The sequence below is a fragment of the Oryzias latipes genome, chromosome 6 (genome assembly GCF_002234675.1).
Source record: "Oryzias latipes chromosome 6, ASM223467v1".
Classification (NCBI taxonomy): domain Eukaryota; kingdom Metazoa; phylum Chordata; class Actinopteri; order Beloniformes; family Adrianichthyidae; genus Oryzias; species Oryzias latipes.
The window spans coordinates 29,235,480-29,255,816 of NC_019864.2; the positions used below are offsets into that span (position 1 = coordinate 29,235,480).

The following is a 20,337-nucleotide window of genomic DNA, read 5'->3' on the forward strand; positions in this document are numbered from 1 at the left end:
AAAAAAGTGTAATTTTATGGTGACCAGGCGATTTTGTTTAACATCGGTCAGTGGGACACCGCCCCTCCAGGCCTGGAATTGGGCGGCCCTGGTAAAGACAGTTTATATACCCCGGGGCGGCAGGCTGCCAGCGGCAAAAATCGGGCAGCAGCATATAATTTGGAAGATTCTGACTCCCCATCACGTGGTGACAGTTTTTTTTTTGTGACATGAGCTCTCAGCAATGGAGGGGAGTGGGTTTTTATTACACCAACAGTCCCGCCAACAATTGAAGGTGAATTTCTGATTAAGTCCTGCCACGCTGAAGAAACTGTCCTATTTTGGCTGAAAACTGCATCATCATTAAGAAACAGAACCCCATTGGTAACAGATGGAAAGATGATCGGAGTGGGTCTATAAATCATCAAAATAAAGATAGAAACTAATTTCACACCCTCAATCCTCAACATACATCGACACATTGTCATTTCAGGAGACTGAGTTTGCACCTGCATGTTAAAGCTTTGAGACATGTGGCTCAAGTTGGGGTCTCCATGTCTGGGAATATGAACCGGGTATGTGAAACGAGGATCCATCGTCATTCTTTGGCCATACATGTGAGGTCCGTGAGGACCAGCTGGATGGTGGTGAAACTGTAGAAAAGGTTGTTTTAAGAAAAAACAACAACAACAAAAAACAGTTAAAAGTGTAGAAAAGCTTTTGGAAGAAAAGAGAAAACAACCAAACCAAGTAGCTGTGACCAGTAGATACCTGTTGCCCGGGGTGGTACATGCCTCTTGGGTGCTGCTGGGGAAGCTGGCTGAGAGGGTAGCCGGGACCGTTAGCTCTCCTGTGGTTTTCTTCCTCGGCAGGGCCGTTGCCTTTGCCCCCGGGGAAATTTCTCTTCCGTTGGACTTGCTCCGTCGCTCTGATCAAACTCTCGGGTCCAGAGTGTTTATTGCTGCGGTTTCGTTTCTTGTCCTTGCGCTCTTTTTCCTCTCGGCTGACGTGGAATTCTTCATCCGTGTCGCAGTCTTCCGAGGGAAAGTGTTTCAATAGGGCGCGGCTAAAACACCGCTCCAGGGACTCCGCCATGATGGTGTACTCTGAGGACAGATGTTAAAATATTATGGAAAAACTCAGGTCTTTTGCATCTTATTGCACACTTTAACACTTTAACACTGGACTGGCGATCCCTACATAACACACAGTCTTTGACGTGCCGGAACTCTTCAACCATTTACACGATTACCGTGAATCGGATGATTCTGAAGTGGAGAAAGGCGGCTTTTCAGGTCAGCTAGCACCGATCCATTACGCTAACCCTCCCAATCCACCATAAAACGAGTGGGTTCTCACACTGTGACATCACAAAGTGAGGACCAGCCCCTTCCAGGAAGAGTCTGCGCCGCCAGCTCCTTCTCCAGGCAAACACACACACACACACACACACACTTTCTCTGTGGACCTAGCTGTGATCGGCTTAACACCTTCCGTTTACATTCACAATATCAGTCAAAAGTTCAGATGTTGTTTGTTTTGGTGGGCAAAACGCGGAAACGCTGCCGAGGCCGACTCTAGCATTAAGTCATTAAATGGGCGGCTCCTACGAGGAGCGCAAGGCGGAGCCTCAGAGATCAGGTCGACTTACTTTGAGGCAAAAAAACGAGCTGCGAAAATAACTCATTTCACAGATAAACTGTTCTTTAGTGTTCCAAAGGTAATATATGATCATATATTTGGGTATAGTTTACTGTGAAAGCCCCCCCCCTTTTTAATATTTCCAGTGTTCTTTTGAGTTTAAAACTGTTTTCAAATTTCCTACCTTTTTTTTGTTCAAATTAAATTCATTCAGTTGAACTGATTTTGAACCTTCTTCCACACGTTTTCCCAAACAGAAGCTGAAGAAAAGCACACTAATATTAATTTCACCTGATCACACAGAGCTCAGTCTCACTCCCAGCTAAGGGAATAGGTCAGAGGGCGTCGGCTGACCCCGTTTCACTGAGCCACCCCACTACGCTCCTCCCCCCTCCAAATCCCCGGGGAGACTTTTTTCCTTTGAATGGATGGTTGCAGACAAGAGGCCGAGGGGCCGAGATGTTTCTCCGGCACTGCCAGGCTTAGGTCCCGCAGCAGTCGAGCACAACTCAATCACCCCCCATTAATCACTGTCAAAGCTCCAATGGGCCCAGCCCCAAAACCCCACAGAGACCGGCCCCTTTCCTTTCACACACTGCGACTTCACGGCATCGAATGCTCACACCTCTTTCCCACAATAAACACAAAATTAGGAGAATTTGGTAGAATTGGTCTGTGCTTACATAGAAGAAACAACTGTTGGTTCAAAAGTAGAAAAGATTTACCGCTGTCATCTCCGTTGTATTCAACGCAGTTTTCAAACATGAGCTTCACATCGGCCACAAACTCCTCTTTGGCAACATATTTCCCATCGTTGAGCTTCCTCTCAATGGTGGACAGGTCCATGGGAGTCTGTCCACAGAGACAGAGCATAAAAACAGATACTACAGGACAGATTTGGTGGTCATTTAGTCGCTAGTACGGAAAAGAGACAATGACTCCATTTGTACCTGGATGATCTCATGGTAATTGGGGGCATAGGAGTCGTCAACAGGCTCCAAGAAAGGCCAAGCATCCTTATGAGCTTTTAGGGCCTCGAGCACTGAAGATTAGGGGGCAGATCAGATGTTAGAACATGTATCAGTCAAGATGGAGCAAAAAAAAAGATTGTGGAATCCTACCTTTGTAAAGAGCAGTGTAGTCGTCGTCAATGTCGTAGCTGAAAAGTGAAGAAATATAATTTATGAAAAATTGAGCTTTTTCAAAGACCCACTCTGATGAAAATTTGTTTTTACCAAGTACTTGAGGCATTTTGAGAGTAATATATAATATATAAGACATAGCTAAAGAAATGTCAGCTTAAAAGGTCATTTCTGAGTATTTCTTTATTCAAATTGTTGTGACTCAGGAGCAGAAAGAAAGCCGTTTGAAAAAGAGCTTCTATAGAAAATAGGCTGAGCGGGCCTCAAGCTCCCCGCTCCGAAATCTCAGCTATGGGCAAATGTCTCACCCACAAGTCAGAGGTGAGGTTCTAAATAACTGCAGAAACTATGACCCAGAAAAAAAAACAGTTTTTTTCCCTCTTCATTTTGGTTAAAAACAGCACTATCACCACTGGGAACATTTTCGAAATGGTACAAGAAAATAATCAGAGAGGGTCTTTTAAGACAGAATAAGGTGTTTAGTTTCTTACAATTCTTTATTCCTGCATGTCCTGGCGATCGGTGAAGATGGCTCCAGGTTCAGGAGTTCAGGCGGCAGCTCTTTGCCCTGAGAGAGCAACCAGGCCTTTTCCTCTCGCATCTTCCGCCTCTTTGCTCGATCTGAGAGAAAAGATTTCATGAAAATGTAATTAAAAAAATCTTTTAAAAGCTGCTTTTTCAGGCCCTAAAGTAACAGTCTGAACTTCTATTTGCTGAAAACAGCTGATGAAAATCCACTGTGCTTGTCAGCAGCTCAGATAAGCAGAAAGGGAACGATTCATCAGCCAACTTCTCGTGGGCCCGGTTGATCAAAAGAACGGAACAGATGAGCGCATATGTATCACTGCTTTATCTTTCAACATGAAAGGCAGAGGGGCCTGCCAGACCCCCTGCTGAGTGGATTAAAGATCTTTGAGGGAGGAATCCACATATGCAGTCCACACACAGGTCCTGCTGTTCATCTATAATGCATTCATAAGGCTCTTCAAATGCAGCACCGTCGCTACTTGAGACCCTTGATAGATGACACGAGATCCTGTGAGTAGAAGCTTCGACGTTTCCTTCATGTGCCATAAATCAGCAGCCTTCCAGGGAAACTGCCTCTCTTTGGGCCGTCCTGAGCTGAGCTCCAACAATGAAAAAGGGAAAGACTGGCCGTCACATTCCATTCTGCCTCTCGCGTCTGACAGGTTCTCTGATGAAAGGATGCTGAAGTGTTGCTTCTTCCTGTTATTTGACACAAACTCCCCTTTTCTATTCTCCGGCGTTTACCAGGAGGTTCCTATCAGTGCGAGCTCTCTGCAGTTACGGCTGCATTTAAAAAAATATGTTTTGTGTACAAACAGAAGTGGAAGACGTGGGCTGTGTCCCAACTCCCACCCATAACTACTAAAAAACGATGTAGCCCTGAATTTTAAAAGCGATTCGGACACAGCGCTCATTACTTACTACTACTGCGGATATGATGTCATTGATTGTCATTGACAAAGTTAAAATCCAATTGAGCGTTTTGCGACGATTATTTATGAGCCACTGTCTTCTGAAGATAAAAACGTCGATGGTTTAGTAAAAAAAAAAAATACATTTAAACAGATTATTTGGGCAAAAATTGTTCCGACGCAATGCATTGTGGTCTATAATCGCTGATCTAGTGAGCATTGATGCAGACTGGTTTTCCGCAGAGACTTCTGGGAAATTTCTAGGGCACTAGATTTTGGAATTGAAGATTTAGACAGCACTAGAAAATGAAGAACGCGCTATAGAGTGATTAGGGAAGAAATTCGGACACAACCGTGGTCTCCAGTTACCCTCCACGGCTTTGATCTTCTCCAGCTTTTCCCTCTGACGTTCCTCCTGGAGAATCCTCTCCTCCTCTCGCCGCTGCTCGGCCAGCATGACCTGCCTGTCCAGCTCTTCGTCTTTCTTCCTCTCGTCAGAGATGACCCCAGGACCCTCCTGGATGAACAAACGGAGGACAGGCTCTTTATCTTGTTAGGTCTTTCCGTGCATTTTAGTTTCAGCAAACAAGAAACAAAAAGCAAACGAATCGTGACCCACCTCCTCCCGTTTGAAGTGAATTTCAGAGAAACGCTGCGATATGCGGACTGGAGGCGGATCCAGCAGTTTCTGCTTCAGCTCCTGTTCCTGAAGAAGAAAGAGGTCAAGAATTAATGTGAGCCTCTTCTTTTCCTGGTGATCCCAGATGACGTACATTTATCCTGTGTCACGATTTCCAGCTTAAAGCTTTTGGCAAAACAAGAAAACTTTCACTCAACGCATCGTCATTCCTACAAACAAGTGAAAAACCCAAAAGTGTGCTGGAATGAATTTGAACAGTTTTCTGCATCAATAGAAGGTTTGCTCTGGAATCTGCTTCATGGAGAAATATTCAAGCGAGCAAATGTTTCAAAAGTGTGAACAGAGTAAGAACTATGAGGTAGATGAAAGACTATAAACTAAAATAGATAAAACAGTGAAGATGATCAAATAAAAAACTATAAAGCATGAAAAACTAAACTGTGGGAGCAGCTTTACAGTTTGGGGGGGGGGTTAATTAGTTGAGATGGACAATGGGAACCAGCTCCAAAACACTTTATACTTTCAAAGCGTCCCCAGTGGTCTCGTAACCATTGTGCTATCCTAAGCACTTTAACATTGGGTCATCTAGACCCTCTAGACAGTGCGCTGAACCTTTTTTCTTCAATGATTTGTGATCTTCACTGGTGTCCATGGATGACATGAAATCTTTCCACCTTTATCCACCTTTGTCATAGTAGGGAGAAGACGTCAATAGAAGGGGGGGGTCATCTAAGATGGCACAAGGGTTTAATGTGATGATACAGTTTTTAGCCAAAAATCAAAGATTGGCTGTCGTTGTCTTGGATATAGTTTCTGCAGAGCGGCTGGATTTTCCCTTTGAGTTGTAGGTGGGACTGTTGGCTCGGAGCAACCCCCCCCCCCTTCCCCTCCCCATTGCCATGAAGCTTATGGCCCTGCTCCTTAAGAAAAAAACTCTGAAAAGAAATTTTGAGCTTAATTCTCTGTAGATCTGTCGTCAGAAAAAAGCAAACGGAACACATTAAAGACACAAACAAACACCAGACTTCATCAGAATGGGTCTATAAAAACAAAAAAATAAAATCTGAAAGTCGATCCTGTTGCTCGTTTCCTGTTAAAAGACGACCAACAGACTAAACTGAAGATGCATCAGTTCATAACCCTACTAGAGCAACACAAAACGACACACTATAGATTAGACTGCACAATAAATCGCAAATGTATCGTTATCGCGATATCAAGCTGTGCAATACGCAATCGCAAAAATCGGTGGAAATTGCAATAAATGGTTCCCTTAAATGTGCTAAAACAATCTTATGGCAGCTTGAAGTATTTAACGACTCAAATAAATCCCTTTATGCATTTGACCAATCGGATGGACGCCTTCACGTTGTTGACCAATCAGATGGAGCTTTTTTATTTATTTATTTGTTTTGGAGCACTTTTATGTTAGATGTTTGCCTCCTATGTAAACAAGGGTCATTGTTATGGATGTTATGGAATAATTTGAGTTATGTTGACTCTTCTTTAAATTAAATTGTAGCAGTGAAATTAGAAATGATGCTTTGGGTTGTTTTGCCATTTGTTCATTTATCGCAAGTTACATTGTCATCGCAATATTGATCGCATATTGCGAGTTTTCCTTATATCGTGCAGCCCTACTCTAGATGTAGTTTGATCTGTCGATGAAAACCTGCGTTTGACACTGCCCCCCACCCCCCTCTGAGAGTAACCAGCACCTGAATGGTCTGTTGGCAGATGAATGAATTTGTCGACCAAAGACTGAATGAAAAATGCTTCACATATATAACAAAAAAGCATTTTTAAATGTAAGACACTGGAAGACTGCACTCCTGTTACATTTCTCTATGAGCCCGAACAGCAAACTGACCAACATGCGTGCAGTCGTGTGACGTGACGACTTTTAGAGTAACCAGCTCTGCTCTTTTTTTCTGCTCTGGTCCATCTGTGATCTTTCTCCTCTCCCTGAGGATGATGATAATGATCAGGCCGAGTCCCAACCTGCATGCAGAGACTTTCTCCTCAAACATGTGGATGCTTGGAACCGACGGAGGGATCGAGACACTCCAAGCAAACGGAGGGACCGGGACAGAGGACGCCCTCTGCCAAAGCCGAACATCTGTTGCACGAACACGGACAAGCTTCTACGCAAGAACGGCGAATGGCGTGCAAGTGTGGAGATAAAAGAGGAAGGAAGAAGTGGGCGGGGAGCAAGACGGAAAGAAGATAAAAGGAAACACAGATGTTCCTGTTTGCGACGTGTGGCGCGGCAGCGTCCACGTTTCATTAGCTCGCTCCGTTTCTGCCGCTGATGTGTTCCCCCAGGCTCTGTGATTTTTACCCCCGCAGACGCGCAGCCCCCACCCACGCGAGGCAGAAGGCTTCTGGTGTCGCCACAGAGAAGTGGAGAGAATGCTCCGGCACAGCAGAGCTGTCACTCAAGAGGCCCCGTCCTGCCTCAAGGTGGGCTCCTGCTGGTCGTCAGCGGTCCGTTAAATGGCTGTTGACAGCGGTCCCAGTCCCACGGAGGAGAAAGGATTTCAGGCTATAAAGCCGACGCCGCACCTACGTTTACATCGTTACATCAAGACAAGCACACAAACATCCTCCAGGATAAAAGAGCAGCTAAATTAGAAAAACAGACATTTTTTTGTGTTTCAGAGACCGAATACAAACAGAAACACGACTTCCCTTCAACTCAAACAACTATTTTCCTTTTCAGGTTAAACATTTTCTGCCTGTGTACGTCAGCCGCTATCAGGGTCAGCACCGCCCAGTTAGCCTCCATCAGGCAAAGATTTGCGTTCACAGCAAATTAAACAAACGCTTCAGAGCAGAATGACATGGAACGGATTTGGGAGAGAATAAATTTTGCCTAACTTTACAAAAAAGAAAGAAAAGAAAAAGAAAAAATCATACAATTCAAACATTTATCCACAAACCGCCACTAAGTTTTAATCTAAAAGTGGTGCAACTTATTTTGTCCAGAAATAAAAACGAACTGAGCGTGTATTTAGTTATATAGATGGCGCCACTGATTAAACCCATACTTTATCAAATACATAAAAGATCACCGTCCTCTTTATTGAAAAAACATGACCCTGATTTCACAAAACAAAAGAAACGGTTGGGATAAAACATAATTTTCATCATTGAAGCTGAACTGGAATTAGCTCTAGTGAACCGGAGCAACACTGAGAAAGACTGCAGGAAATGGTTTTGCTTCCATACATTCCATACAGACCCCCCTGTCTGTACATTTTTCAAAACAGGACGATATATTTGATGTAACACCAGAAAAAAAAATCCGGATTTAGGCCTATGGACAGACAGACACGCTCATGGCTGAAGATCTAACAAAAAGTATAAAAGCACTTCTTAAAGACGTGCAAAGACAGACATTATGAAACGAGGCAGTGCAGACTGATGACGGCGCGTTTCTGCGGTCTGACCTTGTGCTCGATCATGCTGCGGATCTCGGGCAGGAAGTTTTGGCTGATGACGCGGTAGAGGTGTCGGTCCTGCGGGGATGTTTTGTCCTTGATGCTGTCGGCCAGCTTGATCCACTGCTCCTCCGTATCGCACACCAGGGACCAAGCGCCTCTTTCACGAGCTGATAGCGGCGAAGGGGACAGACCGTTAAGTTAAGACGCTGAGAGATAAAGGTCATAAAAGCACGTTTGATAATCAAGTCATCGTCGTGTTAAATAGCACGTTTTTGGTTGCGCTTATAACTTAAAGTGCGTTCCAAAGCCCTGCCTCAATCACAACTGCTTTTACAGTAAAACTCAAGTCGTAATTTGAGTTTTCTTGGCTTCCTAATAATATTTGAAGCTATTTTTTCTAGTACGATGAGAATTTGATCTGATTTTCACCCCGGTCTGACTTTTTTCTTACGGCTTGATGTGTAATCTTAACAAGAACCGTTTGAACAACAATTTCCAGAAGGAGTTGGAGAGAAAAATCTGCTCTCGGGTCGCTAAAGAGCCTCACAAAGACCCAAACTTAATCAATTCTTCACTGATCTGACCCGCTTTCCGATGGAGAAACTGCAAACAACAAGGGGGCAGATCGAGGGGTTATGATGCTCTTAATCTAAATTAATCTGGACTCCAGACAAAGTTTGAGCTTCTGAAAAAGTCACTCAAATCCTCCTGTGTCAGGGCTTTGACAGCCATGTTGCAATAAGCACCACAACAGGATGTCGGTCAGACGCAACACAACCGTCTCACACAACATAAAAATCTGGTTTCTCTTTAGCAAAAATCAGATTTTCCTGAACTACTTAAGGAAGCAGAACTGAGTATAAATCAGGCTAACGGCCGTCTCTGAAATCCTTTTACCTGGACTCGGTGGAAAGTCATCCAGCCCATTTTCTGACTTGTCGTCTGCATCTTCACTCTCTGTCTCACTGATACACAAAAGAACACAAAACCAAATTACTCTGAACAAAGCATAACAATATATGAGATTGTTCTAGAATAATGGCACATTTGCTCCATAGGACCAGTTTTTTAGTGGAATTAGCAGCGTCTCACACCATTTTCATGATTCTACAGCTCGTGGTCATTGACTGAAGCAGTTATTTCATGTTATTGTTTTTATAATTTTATGAATTTTTATTTATTTTGTGTTTATTTTTGACAAATGGACCTCAAGTCTGTAATGATAATAAAGCTTGTTCATTAATATCTGAGGCCATTATACTATGGTCACTTAGAAAAATTTAATATTGAAACAATATAGCACTTGAATCTTCATACTTTTAACATTTAAATTGTTTTTTTTTTACTAGAAACAAACTATTTGATACACAGTGGTTGTCATGGTAACAGCTATGGAACCACCAGCTCGTTCATCTGCAGCTGCTGTATGAGGACTAAGCGGCGGTAGGAAAGTGGTTTGTGTGCAAAATGTCAAGTTAAGAGATCCAAAGCGTCAGTTCAGAAAGACGGTTCACCTCTTACCGCTTGTTTTTGACCAGACGATGAGGCAAAAGTTCGTTTCAAAGAAACAAAGTCCTCAAGTAGAGTCCTGGATCACTTTGATTTCTAAACATGACATTCAGCATAAATACCACTTTCATCCACACATTATTCCTCTGTAGCCGTTAACATGACAATGTGTTACACCGTCTGTCTGTGTACAGTGAAAAAAACAAAAACAAGATTAGAGTACTAATAACTGATTTATAATGTATTCCTTTCATAAGTGCCCATGGAATATATAAGCGAGATAATGCCCTACAAGGTGCCAATAATCAGAAAGGAGTCGACTTCACAGAAGTAACCGCCGTCCGCTTTACGTCCGACGCTTCACGCCTCCGCGTTATCCATTCATTTCTGTTATACCATGGTCCGGGTGAATACTCTATTCTGATTGGCTGCTGGGTGTGGATTAAAAAGTTATATACCACAGTGACATCAGCAGGGTGAAAAATGTAGTTCCGGTCACATAGCATAATGTTTTGTATCACTGCGCTGGCTTCTTTAAAACAACCTCTAGCTTCATCATCTGGACAAAAACAAGCAAAACAAGCGGACAGAGGTGAACTTATAGCTTTATATTGCTGAATCTAAATAGTCGGCTTTTCGTGAAAAAAAGCCATCCAAATCGAGAAAAAAAAACAGAATTAAGGACTAAAAACTGGTTACTATTTTTCTCTTTGTAAGTGACCATGGTATAAGCGGGTTAATGGCCTTTGAAGTGTGAATTATCACACTTCGTCCAACCTTCCAATGGAAAGCGGAGGACAGTTCAGGCTTCCACGGCGTGTGTTAAAAGGTGATAATGCACACTTTGTCAGCCATTAACCCTTACATAGTGAATGCCTGATTAGGCATCTTATTTACTAGACATTTTGCAGCCAATCAGAATTTAGTATTCACCTGGACTGTGGAAAAAATTTGGATAAATATTTAGGCCCTTTAAAGGTCACCATATGATCAGCTCCATTAGGAGGTCTGAAAACTCAAACCTCGTACATCTCTGTAAGACAACAGGTTAGGTTGTTGGCGTTTCCCTTTGTGTTTTTGGCTGATATTTTTAGTTTTTCTTACCTTAAATGAGCGTCTTCAAACTTTCTCTTTTTGGGGGGTCTCCCCCTTTTCTTTCTCTCAGGCATTGAGAGATCAGATTCCCTGTTGGAGAATAAAACAAAGAATAAATAAAAACATTTCACTGGTGGTAAATTGAAAGCATTTGACATTTTCTAAACACCCAAGTGGATCCACAGTCTAATACATTTTAATAAATGCAACCTGGTTGGTTTCTTGAGGTAAAAAGCATGTGTTGCTTGTTTTCTCACCTTTGCACAGGTTCCTCCTTGTACATACGGGTGCCATAAAAATACCAGTAGAGGGCTCCATCCCCGTCCTGCCCCAGGGGTTCCACCCTCAGGCTGTCTGCATCTAGACCCTGACAAAGAACCACAAATAAATCACTGCTTTTCTCCAAGTAGATGTTGACGTGAAACTTTCGGCATCAGAAGAGGAGTGTGTGTGTAGAAACCACATGAAAGCCAAGCTTTTTCAGAAGGAAACAAAAACTGAATTCTATCTGGCCTTTTGAGGTGAATGTGTACACTTTTAATATACTGCATGTAATGAAGGCATATCTGTCAAGTATGGATCAATAACTGCAGACGATGAATAAAAAGTTAGAAAAACCTGATATTTAAAGAAAGAATAAGGAACCTGGTTCCTCCCCTCTTCAGATCCATGAGGTTCGCATCTAAACATCAGAATGTACAGTAACTTCAACGGTGAAGGGAGAATCCCCTAAAGAATCCAACTCTCAACTATAGACTCTAGTTATAAGGAAAAAAAACAGTATAAATGCTTGTTTTTGAGAAGTTCACCTTAAGCAGGTCAAAAACATCGGCAGCATCCAGCCGGTAGTCGCAGAGACGATGCAGCAGCTCCACCTGAGTGCGAGGCAGGAGGCTCTCGAAGGGCCCCTCCCGGAGTGGGTTGGGCTTCCCCTCCTCCAGCTCCCAGCGGTAGCTGATGATGTCGTCCAGGTAACCGCCAAAGGTCTGGGGGCTGAAGGGTACAGCGGAGTCAGACTCTGCTCTGCTGAGCAGAGCGAACGTCTGGTTTGGGGATTTCACCCAATCACATTTTCATACAACGGAGGAGAAAAGTCAAGTTTCCGTTTGGGATCCTTCTCCTGTAGAAGTTTATTTTGTATTTTAATTAGCAGACGTCAGAGCCTGAAGTCCCACTTCAATCACATTTCAATCGATTTTCAAAACCTTACCTCTGATCTTTTTTATAATGAATATGCCATTTTTAGCCAAAATCCCAAACCCTATGTGGTTTTGTAGGACATAGTTTCTGCAGAGCAGCAGAAGTTCATTGGAAATTCAAATCCAAAAAGTGAACTTAGAACCCGAAAAACCCTGTTTCTTCTCCCCGTTGCTGAAAGCTCTCTGTTTACACTCTCCCACTAGCTTACAGTTCCTCACAACCACAATTTAACATAAAGGGTGCAACAAAAATGGGAGCAATATCGGAGCCGTACAGCTCTGATCCAGACGAGGAAAACAAAGACGCTCATGGATCTATTTGTCTGCAGGTGGATGCATCAGAAAGGGGCGGAGCAGGAAGCTTGTGGCCCCGCCCAGCGTAGTTTGTACATCACAAATAGGATCCTTTTCAAACGATTTTTTCTTTTGTTTGTGTGCTCCTTATTCACAACGATATGAAAAAAAAATACGGGTCTTCAAATAAATATCTTCAATGTTTGGACAGAGATTTGTTTTTTTATTTAATGCGATTTCTGAGACTTAATGTGAAAATGAACATAAGCAAAGTTTTTCACAATGACAGCTGAAGAAAATCCCGAAATATACTCTTGATGAATGTCAGTTTGGGTTTGTATTGGAGCTCTGTGAGGGTTCTGCCAAGTACAGGTGGAGCAGATTACTCTGTACTCCTTAGTTCCACCTCAGAAGAAAAGAACCAGGGGTTGTGACCGTCTTTACACCGGCACTCACTGAATGGGGAGCAGAGAAAATGGCTTATCTTGAAAGAGCACTGTGTTCTTCTCTCACAGCTTCAGGCTCTCCGTTCTCGTCACCCCAGCTCTCCGCTGGTTTTCTTCACCCCCCCCCCTTTGACAGAGCATTTCACATGTGGATGAAAAGGCCAGAGCTGTGCAGCCACCACCCCCAAGATGCCACTGCCTGTCCAGTCCAATAAGGCCGGCTTGTCTTCCTGTAACTGGCTGGATCTCTCCTTCTACACCTATTTAGTGTTTTCTAATGAGACGGGAGAGTGGGAGGTTCCAACAGGGGAAAGCCCCGCCAGTCCGAACACATCTGTGGATTTGAATAACAGACCCGTCACTTTCTCCCACCGTGCAGGAATGAAAGAGAAAGCTCATTTTCAGCGGTTCAGCAGCTTCCCTCCCCACACCGTGTCTCACTTCTCACCACAGCCCTGTGACTCAAGAGTTCCTGATCAGGCTCCTGGTGATTCTGACTCATTTGATCTGGATGAGAAGGTGGGGGTTATTGTGGCATCTTCATGAACCCGGCCAGCAGTTAAAGTGATTCCACTGCACCTCTGATGGTTCATCATGGCCGTTATGCAACTTTAAACTCATAAATCTGGCTAAAGACAAAACATCCGTTTTAATTGCACTTCAGAAGATACACAATATAAATATGATCAATTAAAGTAAGTTTAAATAAAAACAACATACTATGTTTAAATACATTTTACTGTAACGCACAATAAAAGTACAGTATAAGTACTTTTTTTATTTATAAAGTGCTTCACACAAAACTAAAACCCTATCACAGACAGAATATTCAAACACTGTTTCCATCAGTCATATGAACAAAACCTTATCTAAATTCTAGCAATGTAAAAAAACTTTTTCCTAATTACACTGTCTCCATTAAATCATAATTATACAAATAAACGCAAACCAAATCACGCGATAAGTCAATCAAAAACATGGCGACAGACGTGAACAATCCTTTGATTGACAACCGAAACATTCAGATTTCTGCCACAGTTCTAGCGCTCATCATCATCTATCAAAGGAGACGTCGGCGTCTTCTTCAGGCCGTGGAGCGGCGAGCTTCTTACACGTGGGAGGGGCTACGGATTAAGCCACTTTGGGAAATGGTGATTGGTGATTTTACAGAGGAGCTGTGGATCCATCCATTCATTCCACACGACACTCTTAACTTTGGATGAGCTGTGGCGCCCGCGGTGCAGCGCCCAAAGCAGCCAGTTCCGACCAAGGAGCACATCGCCATCCGGTTATTGGTCACATGACTCATTTCATTTAAAAAAAGTGTTTCAACTGCAGTTTTGAGAAATTTGTCTATAAGCCTCAAAAACCTCCTCTTTCAAGCACATAAAAAGTTTTTTTTTTCCTGGTAAATGAGCTTTTTTTAACGAACTTGTCATGTTTCCATTTCATAAACTTATTATCGCAAATCCAATATGCGCAATTTCATAGTCAACGGAAACGCAGATCAAATCAGAGCTTTCTGAATATAAACATCTTAACGTGGGTTTTAAAGAATTAATCTGATGCTGCCACAATTAAAGGGGATCCCAAAGACGAGGCACGACCGTTTGAAAGGCCAGATCTCCTCTTGATTAAATGCAGATTGTCGTCATTTTTTGATTTTTAATCCCCTAATTCAGTGCTTATCAAATTGTTTTTTTTGCTAGGCCCCCCTACGAAAAAACACAATGTGTCGCGCGCCCCCCCAACCCCACACACACAGCCGCGCTGTGACAATATATTAGGTTAGTATCTATAAAAAGTTAAGTATACCTAAAATTGTATCTTTTAACTATAAAAAAAAAGATATCACATATTGTGCTGCCCTAAAACGAAAACGTTGCCAACTAAAGATAAATGACATTGAGTAAAAGGGGAAATTTTTATGTTGAACTTACGTGATGTCAGTGCGCTGGTAGCATCCCTGCAACAGACAGGTGACGAGGTCCCCAAGAAAGTCCAAGTCCTGTTCGGACACAGCTTTCTCCAGCTCCTGGACAGAAGAGAGACACTCATTTAAAAAAAAAATGTAAAGAAAATCTACAACCATAGTCACTTTCCAAACAAGAGAACAAAGCTGCACAACACTTTAAACGACAAAAATATTAAGTTGCAGTTATAAAAGACTGAAGGGACATTTCTCAGAAGTGACGAAAGGCGGGTTTAGGAAAAAAAGCCAAACTGTAAGCCGGCAGACTCCAGGACAGATGAAGGGAACTGGCTGGTCTTTAGTCCAGCTGCAGCACAGGTTCAAGTTCAGTCACCAGCCCTCTCCTCCCTGGCATTGTGTGCTCACCATTGAGAGTTTATGAAGCGGCAGTAACCGGCAGAGCAAACTCTGAAAACTCTGAAAGCACCAAGGAAAGATGGCAGCCAGCGGGGGCACAGAGCCACCATTTCCCCCCTTCTCTGCTTCAACCCTGAACAATGATGCCAGAAAGCCAAGAAAATAAGAAGAAATGGGGTAAATTAGGAGACAAACTACAAATAGTCTTCTACTAAATAGAGATGTCATCTTCTACTCCAGTCTATTCAGTAATGCACTAACAGGCACATTCTTCTATTTTTTTAAGGAAAAAAAAAGTAGATCCGGAGTCGAGCAGGCACGACTGCTCTCAGGCTGCCCTGTCCCAGGAGGAACCGGGTTGACCTCAGGGGCCAGCAAAGGTCAGCGTGCACACCTTCTGGCAAAGGAGACGGACGGAAAGCAGGAGTCAACAAGTCAGCACGATGACAAACAGAAGAGGAGGAGGAACAGAGGAGCTGAAAAACGGGATAAGATAAATGTTTCTGCTCCAGGGCAAGAAACGAGCAACAAAGAAAACAAAAAATGTACGGAAAAACAGACGTTTGTTTCTGCTCCTCTGCTTTGCTTCTGTGAAAACTCCACCAGGATCAAATTTGAAGGTAACCGCTAAAAGCCTTCCATGTCTCAGGTGTAAAAGGATGGAAAAAAAGTCGCTTTCTGGCACAAAACAGATAAAACTGAACTTCTGAATATTTAGTTCATAGAGAAACCAGTTCAGGCAGTAAACTATTGAGTCTTTTGATAACCAAAACATCAAGATATACAAACCAAACCTCTGCTTTGGAACCCCAAAGAAAAATTAAAGTACAGAGAGAATAAAATGTGAAAACCATTTTTTTTTTTATGTATTGAATTCAATTATTCTGACCTGCAAGAAATAACAATGAAAAAGAATCAAGATTTCTTTTCCTGTTTGAAACCATTAAAAAAACCACATGCTTCCATTCAGGCTGTCAGCTTTGATTTAGGATAGAAGAACTAATTCCCCATGATCCTAATTTTCTGCATCTGTGGTCTCAAGGTGTTAGTAAATGGTCTGCATAGGAGAGCGCTGCTGTGGATCGAGGGTCAAACACGGGGGTCAGAGTTGTGACGAAGGCTGGTGGATATACGTCTCAATATTTTCCCATCATCTCAATACAACAATTTAATTCTTAGTTATTAAAAGTACTGTGCAGATAACAGATACAGTGAAGTTCTCAGTAATCATATCACCTGTCCTGCAATTCATTTTCAAAAGATGGAAATCTTCAACTAGTTTGTTGAAGATAGTTTTGCAAACTGATCCCTTTTTCCGTGTCCCCTGAGGAAACAACATAAACACCTGATGGACGGAGCAGGAGTTTAAATGGAACTACTGAGTGGCGATAGTTTACAAAAGGGTTGCGGCAGTTTATGAACAAAACGCTCATTTAACACGAAGCATGTCAACCATTTGAAGGTGCATCAGGTGATGCATCGCCCAGTGATGCACAGATTTTGAAATGAGTCAATTATCAGACATGTTGTGGTCAAGCCATTGACAAAAGCAAAACATCAAATGGCTTAGTTTCAATCTGGAAGTACAAATGAAATGACATGGACGGCAGCTGGATGGTGGTTGAAGATAATAGATTATTAGGTTGGTTTTTTTTTCCATTGAAAAAAAGGAGTGACATGCCTTTAATTTCATAGGTAAACAACACTCCAACAGGAATTCTTTTATTCATTTAATTATTAACATACATTTTGTATTTAAATAGTAGTCTTTTCTTCTTATAGTCAAATATTCAGCTACAAAAGCCAATAAGAGAATATGTGCATCCTCCCAAACACAAGCACGCGGAAAAAGATGCAGATATTTTTGGAATCTCTTACTCCTCGTCAGCTAAAGCGAGCCCCCCTCTGAGGGACTTTGATCACAGTTTGAAAGGACCCGGGGCCACAGCAGGGGGAATACGTTTAGATTGGAGGCCCTGCTGCAACCCACGAATTAACAGCACCCAACCTGAACTTTGAAGTGCCACATAACATCTCATCAGATAGCAAAAAGGAAGGAGGGATCGATTTTGGCCGTGTGCCCTTCTTTGGTTTTCCACCCGTTCTGCCGATCCCACAGCCGCCTGGCCAGGACAAATGCTTGATAAAAGTCTGCCAGGAACCGCGGTGAGCCTGGAGTTTGTCCTGCTGGGAACTTTTGCTTGTATCAATACAAACACAAAACATAAGTGGAACGAGCGGCATGCATGCAAATCCCAATCCTAATCTGTTCATGGACACGTTTAACCTGAACAAACGCTACAGTATTTTTCCTGTTTCACATCACTTTTTCCAAAGAGTAATAGAAACTGCAGGTGAAAAAAAAGCAGCATTTTTACCTTATGGCATTACATTTCTAAAAAGATTCAGGCAGCGTTTTGTTACTTGCTCCCAGAGATCTGGTTTCAGCTGTTTCACTTTCACACAAGGAGGTAAAGAGACGTAAAAGAGGTGGGAAGAATTGGTACATCGTGCATTCAGACCTGCAGAGGTGCAATATAAAGGCTGAATTTAACCAAAGTTCCTTGGTTTAGTTAAAAACAAACAAAACTTTCCTTACAATTCAACGAAAAAGACAAGGAGGAAAATGTTTTTTTCCAGCCTCTGTGTAAACCGTTGTTATGCCTTCACTGAACCTCATTGGTTTTGTCCATTATTTACAATACATTATATCCAATGTGCGCCATTTTGTCGGGCTGGCCAAATCTACAATTCCAAAATCCATAGCCCTGGAAATTTCCCATTAGTCTCTGCGAAGAATCAGAGACTCATCGATGTTCACTAGATTGGTGAATAGAGACCACAAAAAAAATGAATGTAATTTCTTACAAATCAACCAAGTGGTCTTTATAAAATGTTCATATTTATTGGGTTTTTATTTTGTCATATTATATATTAGAGGATTCCCAAATAGTATATGAACCCATCTCGAAAAGCCCTAAGGGGTGATACTGGTCTACGTTCTGCAAATCTCAATGAATAGATGCAACATCAAAAATCTCTGTTTATACCAACAGAGGGTGCATGGTACTTTCTTTTCATGGCTGTTGTTGAACCATTAGACTCCATGATGAACTACTGCTGTGGGCAAAACAGGCCATTCACTTCACATATTTGGAGAAAGATTGGAGGGTGAGTCAAGGCTTAGTCAAAAGGTGTGTCATCACCTCCGTTCCTGGTGGGTCTGGCTTGCAATTACAAATTCCCCCTGAGGGTATACCACCTCTCCCCCGCCATTTCTCTTTCTACTTCTCACCAGTTAAACCTCTTTCCCTCTTCTCGCCTTTTTCCTCCCGGTGTCTGCGAGGGCCTCTGAGGTATTTTATTATCCCCCTGACGACACCCGGCTGCATTCTCTGCATCACCCGCTTCCTTTTATCATCGTCCTTATCTCACATTTTCCACACTCCAGCCAGTTTCTGGCTTTTCCTGGCTGGATGCTTTGCTGCGTTTCTATTGGTTTTAGTGGAAAAGGCTAAAGTAGTTTGAATGCAAGCCTTTCCCCATTTCTCACTGCCTCATAAAATATTATGCCCACATTTATTGCCTTCACAGATGCTTCACGTGTTTTGAAAAGTCTGGAATTAAGTGTGGACATGTTGAGTTACTTAGGTGGCTAATTTAGTTGCTTATTAGGGAGAGGATATTAGTCAGAGCCATTTGCTAATTTAACATTTATTTTTAAAGTAAAAAGTATTTGTCAGGACAGATTGTTTAAGTTATTGCACTTACAAAAAGGGGTTTGGTCTGTAACGACATGTTTCTTCTTATTGTTATCATTCTTAAGCCTTTTCAAGTAAACTATATCTATATGCATGATGATGTTTTACCTTTGGCACACTAAAGAACAATTTTTCTATGAACTATTAGTTATTTACACAGCTAGTTTTTCTAACCAGAAGCAAGACGAATTGATCTCTGAGGCTCCGCCTTTCTCTCCTTGTTGGGCGCCGCCCATTTCATAGTCGGCCTCTGCAGCGTGCATTTCGCCCACGTACAACAAACAACAACCGAATTTTTGTAAAGATGGATGAGCATTTGTACATATAGAAGGAAAGTGTTAGCTGATCACTGCTAGCTCCACGCAGAAAGTGGTTGTGTGTTAGCCAGGGGGCGGTGACCTCTCCACCGTGGACAGGTCCAAAGAGAAGAAATACCAAAACACTTTTTGCTTCACTGTATACGTCCATTCATCAGTGACTCTTTTATAAATTTAGTTTAAATGTTTAGAAGTGTTTACAATTTCTTCATGTAAACAAACGCATGTATGTAGGTTAACAATCCAAATAAAGCAGGTCATCAATGCTGATAATTTATCCGAGTGACAGCTAAAGAATTGGTAGTCTATCTACATTTATGAATATTTGGGCATTTTTTCTTCAATATCAACAAATACATGAAGTAACAGTGAGTAATTTACATTGTTGTCATAAATATATTTCTGTCTACCTAAAAAAAGATCTTCTATACTTCTACAACCAACACTCGCATACAAAACAAACTTTGGAGACGTCAGTGAAACAGAAAAAATTATTACATTAAGGAGGCAAAAACAAAGAAATTAACACATAATTTTGATCTAGCCTTATCGAAGAGAACCAACTACACAGACATGTCGTTGAGACTAAACGAGTTAAGGACCAAACTTTGCGGCCTGCCTCAACTATCAGGACTGTAGTAAATGAACAGGAATTGTGATCTCAAATAAAATAGTTGTGATGGTGCAATATGAAACCTTTGCACCTTAGACACAAATAACTCAAGAGTTGAAGAGTCACATCATAAAATAACAGTAATAAATGCAAAAGAATATCTCTATTTCAGACTAAGACTCCCAATTGGACCCAATAATTTCAGTAATTTACTTTTTATTTTTTCAAAAACAAAGTACTTGTGTGTTTATGACTTAGCTGCGAGGAAAAAGTAGGGATAAAGGTGGGGCGGCCGTGGTATCAGCAGCTCGCTGCAGGTTAACGGAGCCTGCAGTTATCAGGGGGGTGGGCCCCTCCACTGAGAACAGACACTTTCCATGCCACGGCTCTTAACAGCTCCTCTGGGGTCTATATCACCAACAGTTGGAGGACGTGTGGAGGGGGAAGGGAGACCTGTTTGTTGTGTAAAAGGCTCCCCTCTTCTTCT

General features: G+C 42.2%; 1 protein-coding gene across 1 annotated transcript in view; it reads right to left on the bottom strand.

Moving 5' to 3' along the window:
• Positions 1–20,337, bottom strand: part of LOC101160234 (cat eye syndrome critical region protein 2) — a 40,611-nt gene that overhangs the window by 7,733 nt on the left and 12,541 nt on the right. The window contains exons 2-15 of the mRNA XM_011476491.3: positions 14,771–14,865; positions 11,701–11,884; positions 11,149–11,258; positions 10,901–10,981; positions 9,185–9,252; positions 8,294–8,454; positions 4,821–4,907; positions 4,571–4,718; positions 3,254–3,383; positions 2,742–2,779; positions 2,571–2,662; positions 2,346–2,472; positions 751–1,085; positions 489–632 (exon numbers count right to left, since the gene is read on the bottom strand). Coding sequence (XP_011474793.1) covers positions 489–632; positions 751–1,085; positions 2,346–2,472; positions 2,571–2,662; positions 2,742–2,779; positions 3,254–3,383; positions 4,571–4,718; positions 4,821–4,907; positions 8,294–8,454; positions 9,185–9,252; positions 10,901–10,981; positions 11,149–11,258; positions 11,701–11,884; positions 14,771–14,865 — 1,800 coding nt within the window. The remainder of the gene's footprint in view (positions 1–488; positions 633–750; positions 1,086–2,345; positions 2,473–2,570; positions 2,663–2,741; positions 2,780–3,253; positions 3,384–4,570; positions 4,719–4,820; positions 4,908–8,293; positions 8,455–9,184; positions 9,253–10,900; positions 10,982–11,148; positions 11,259–11,700; positions 11,885–14,770; positions 14,866–20,337) is intronic.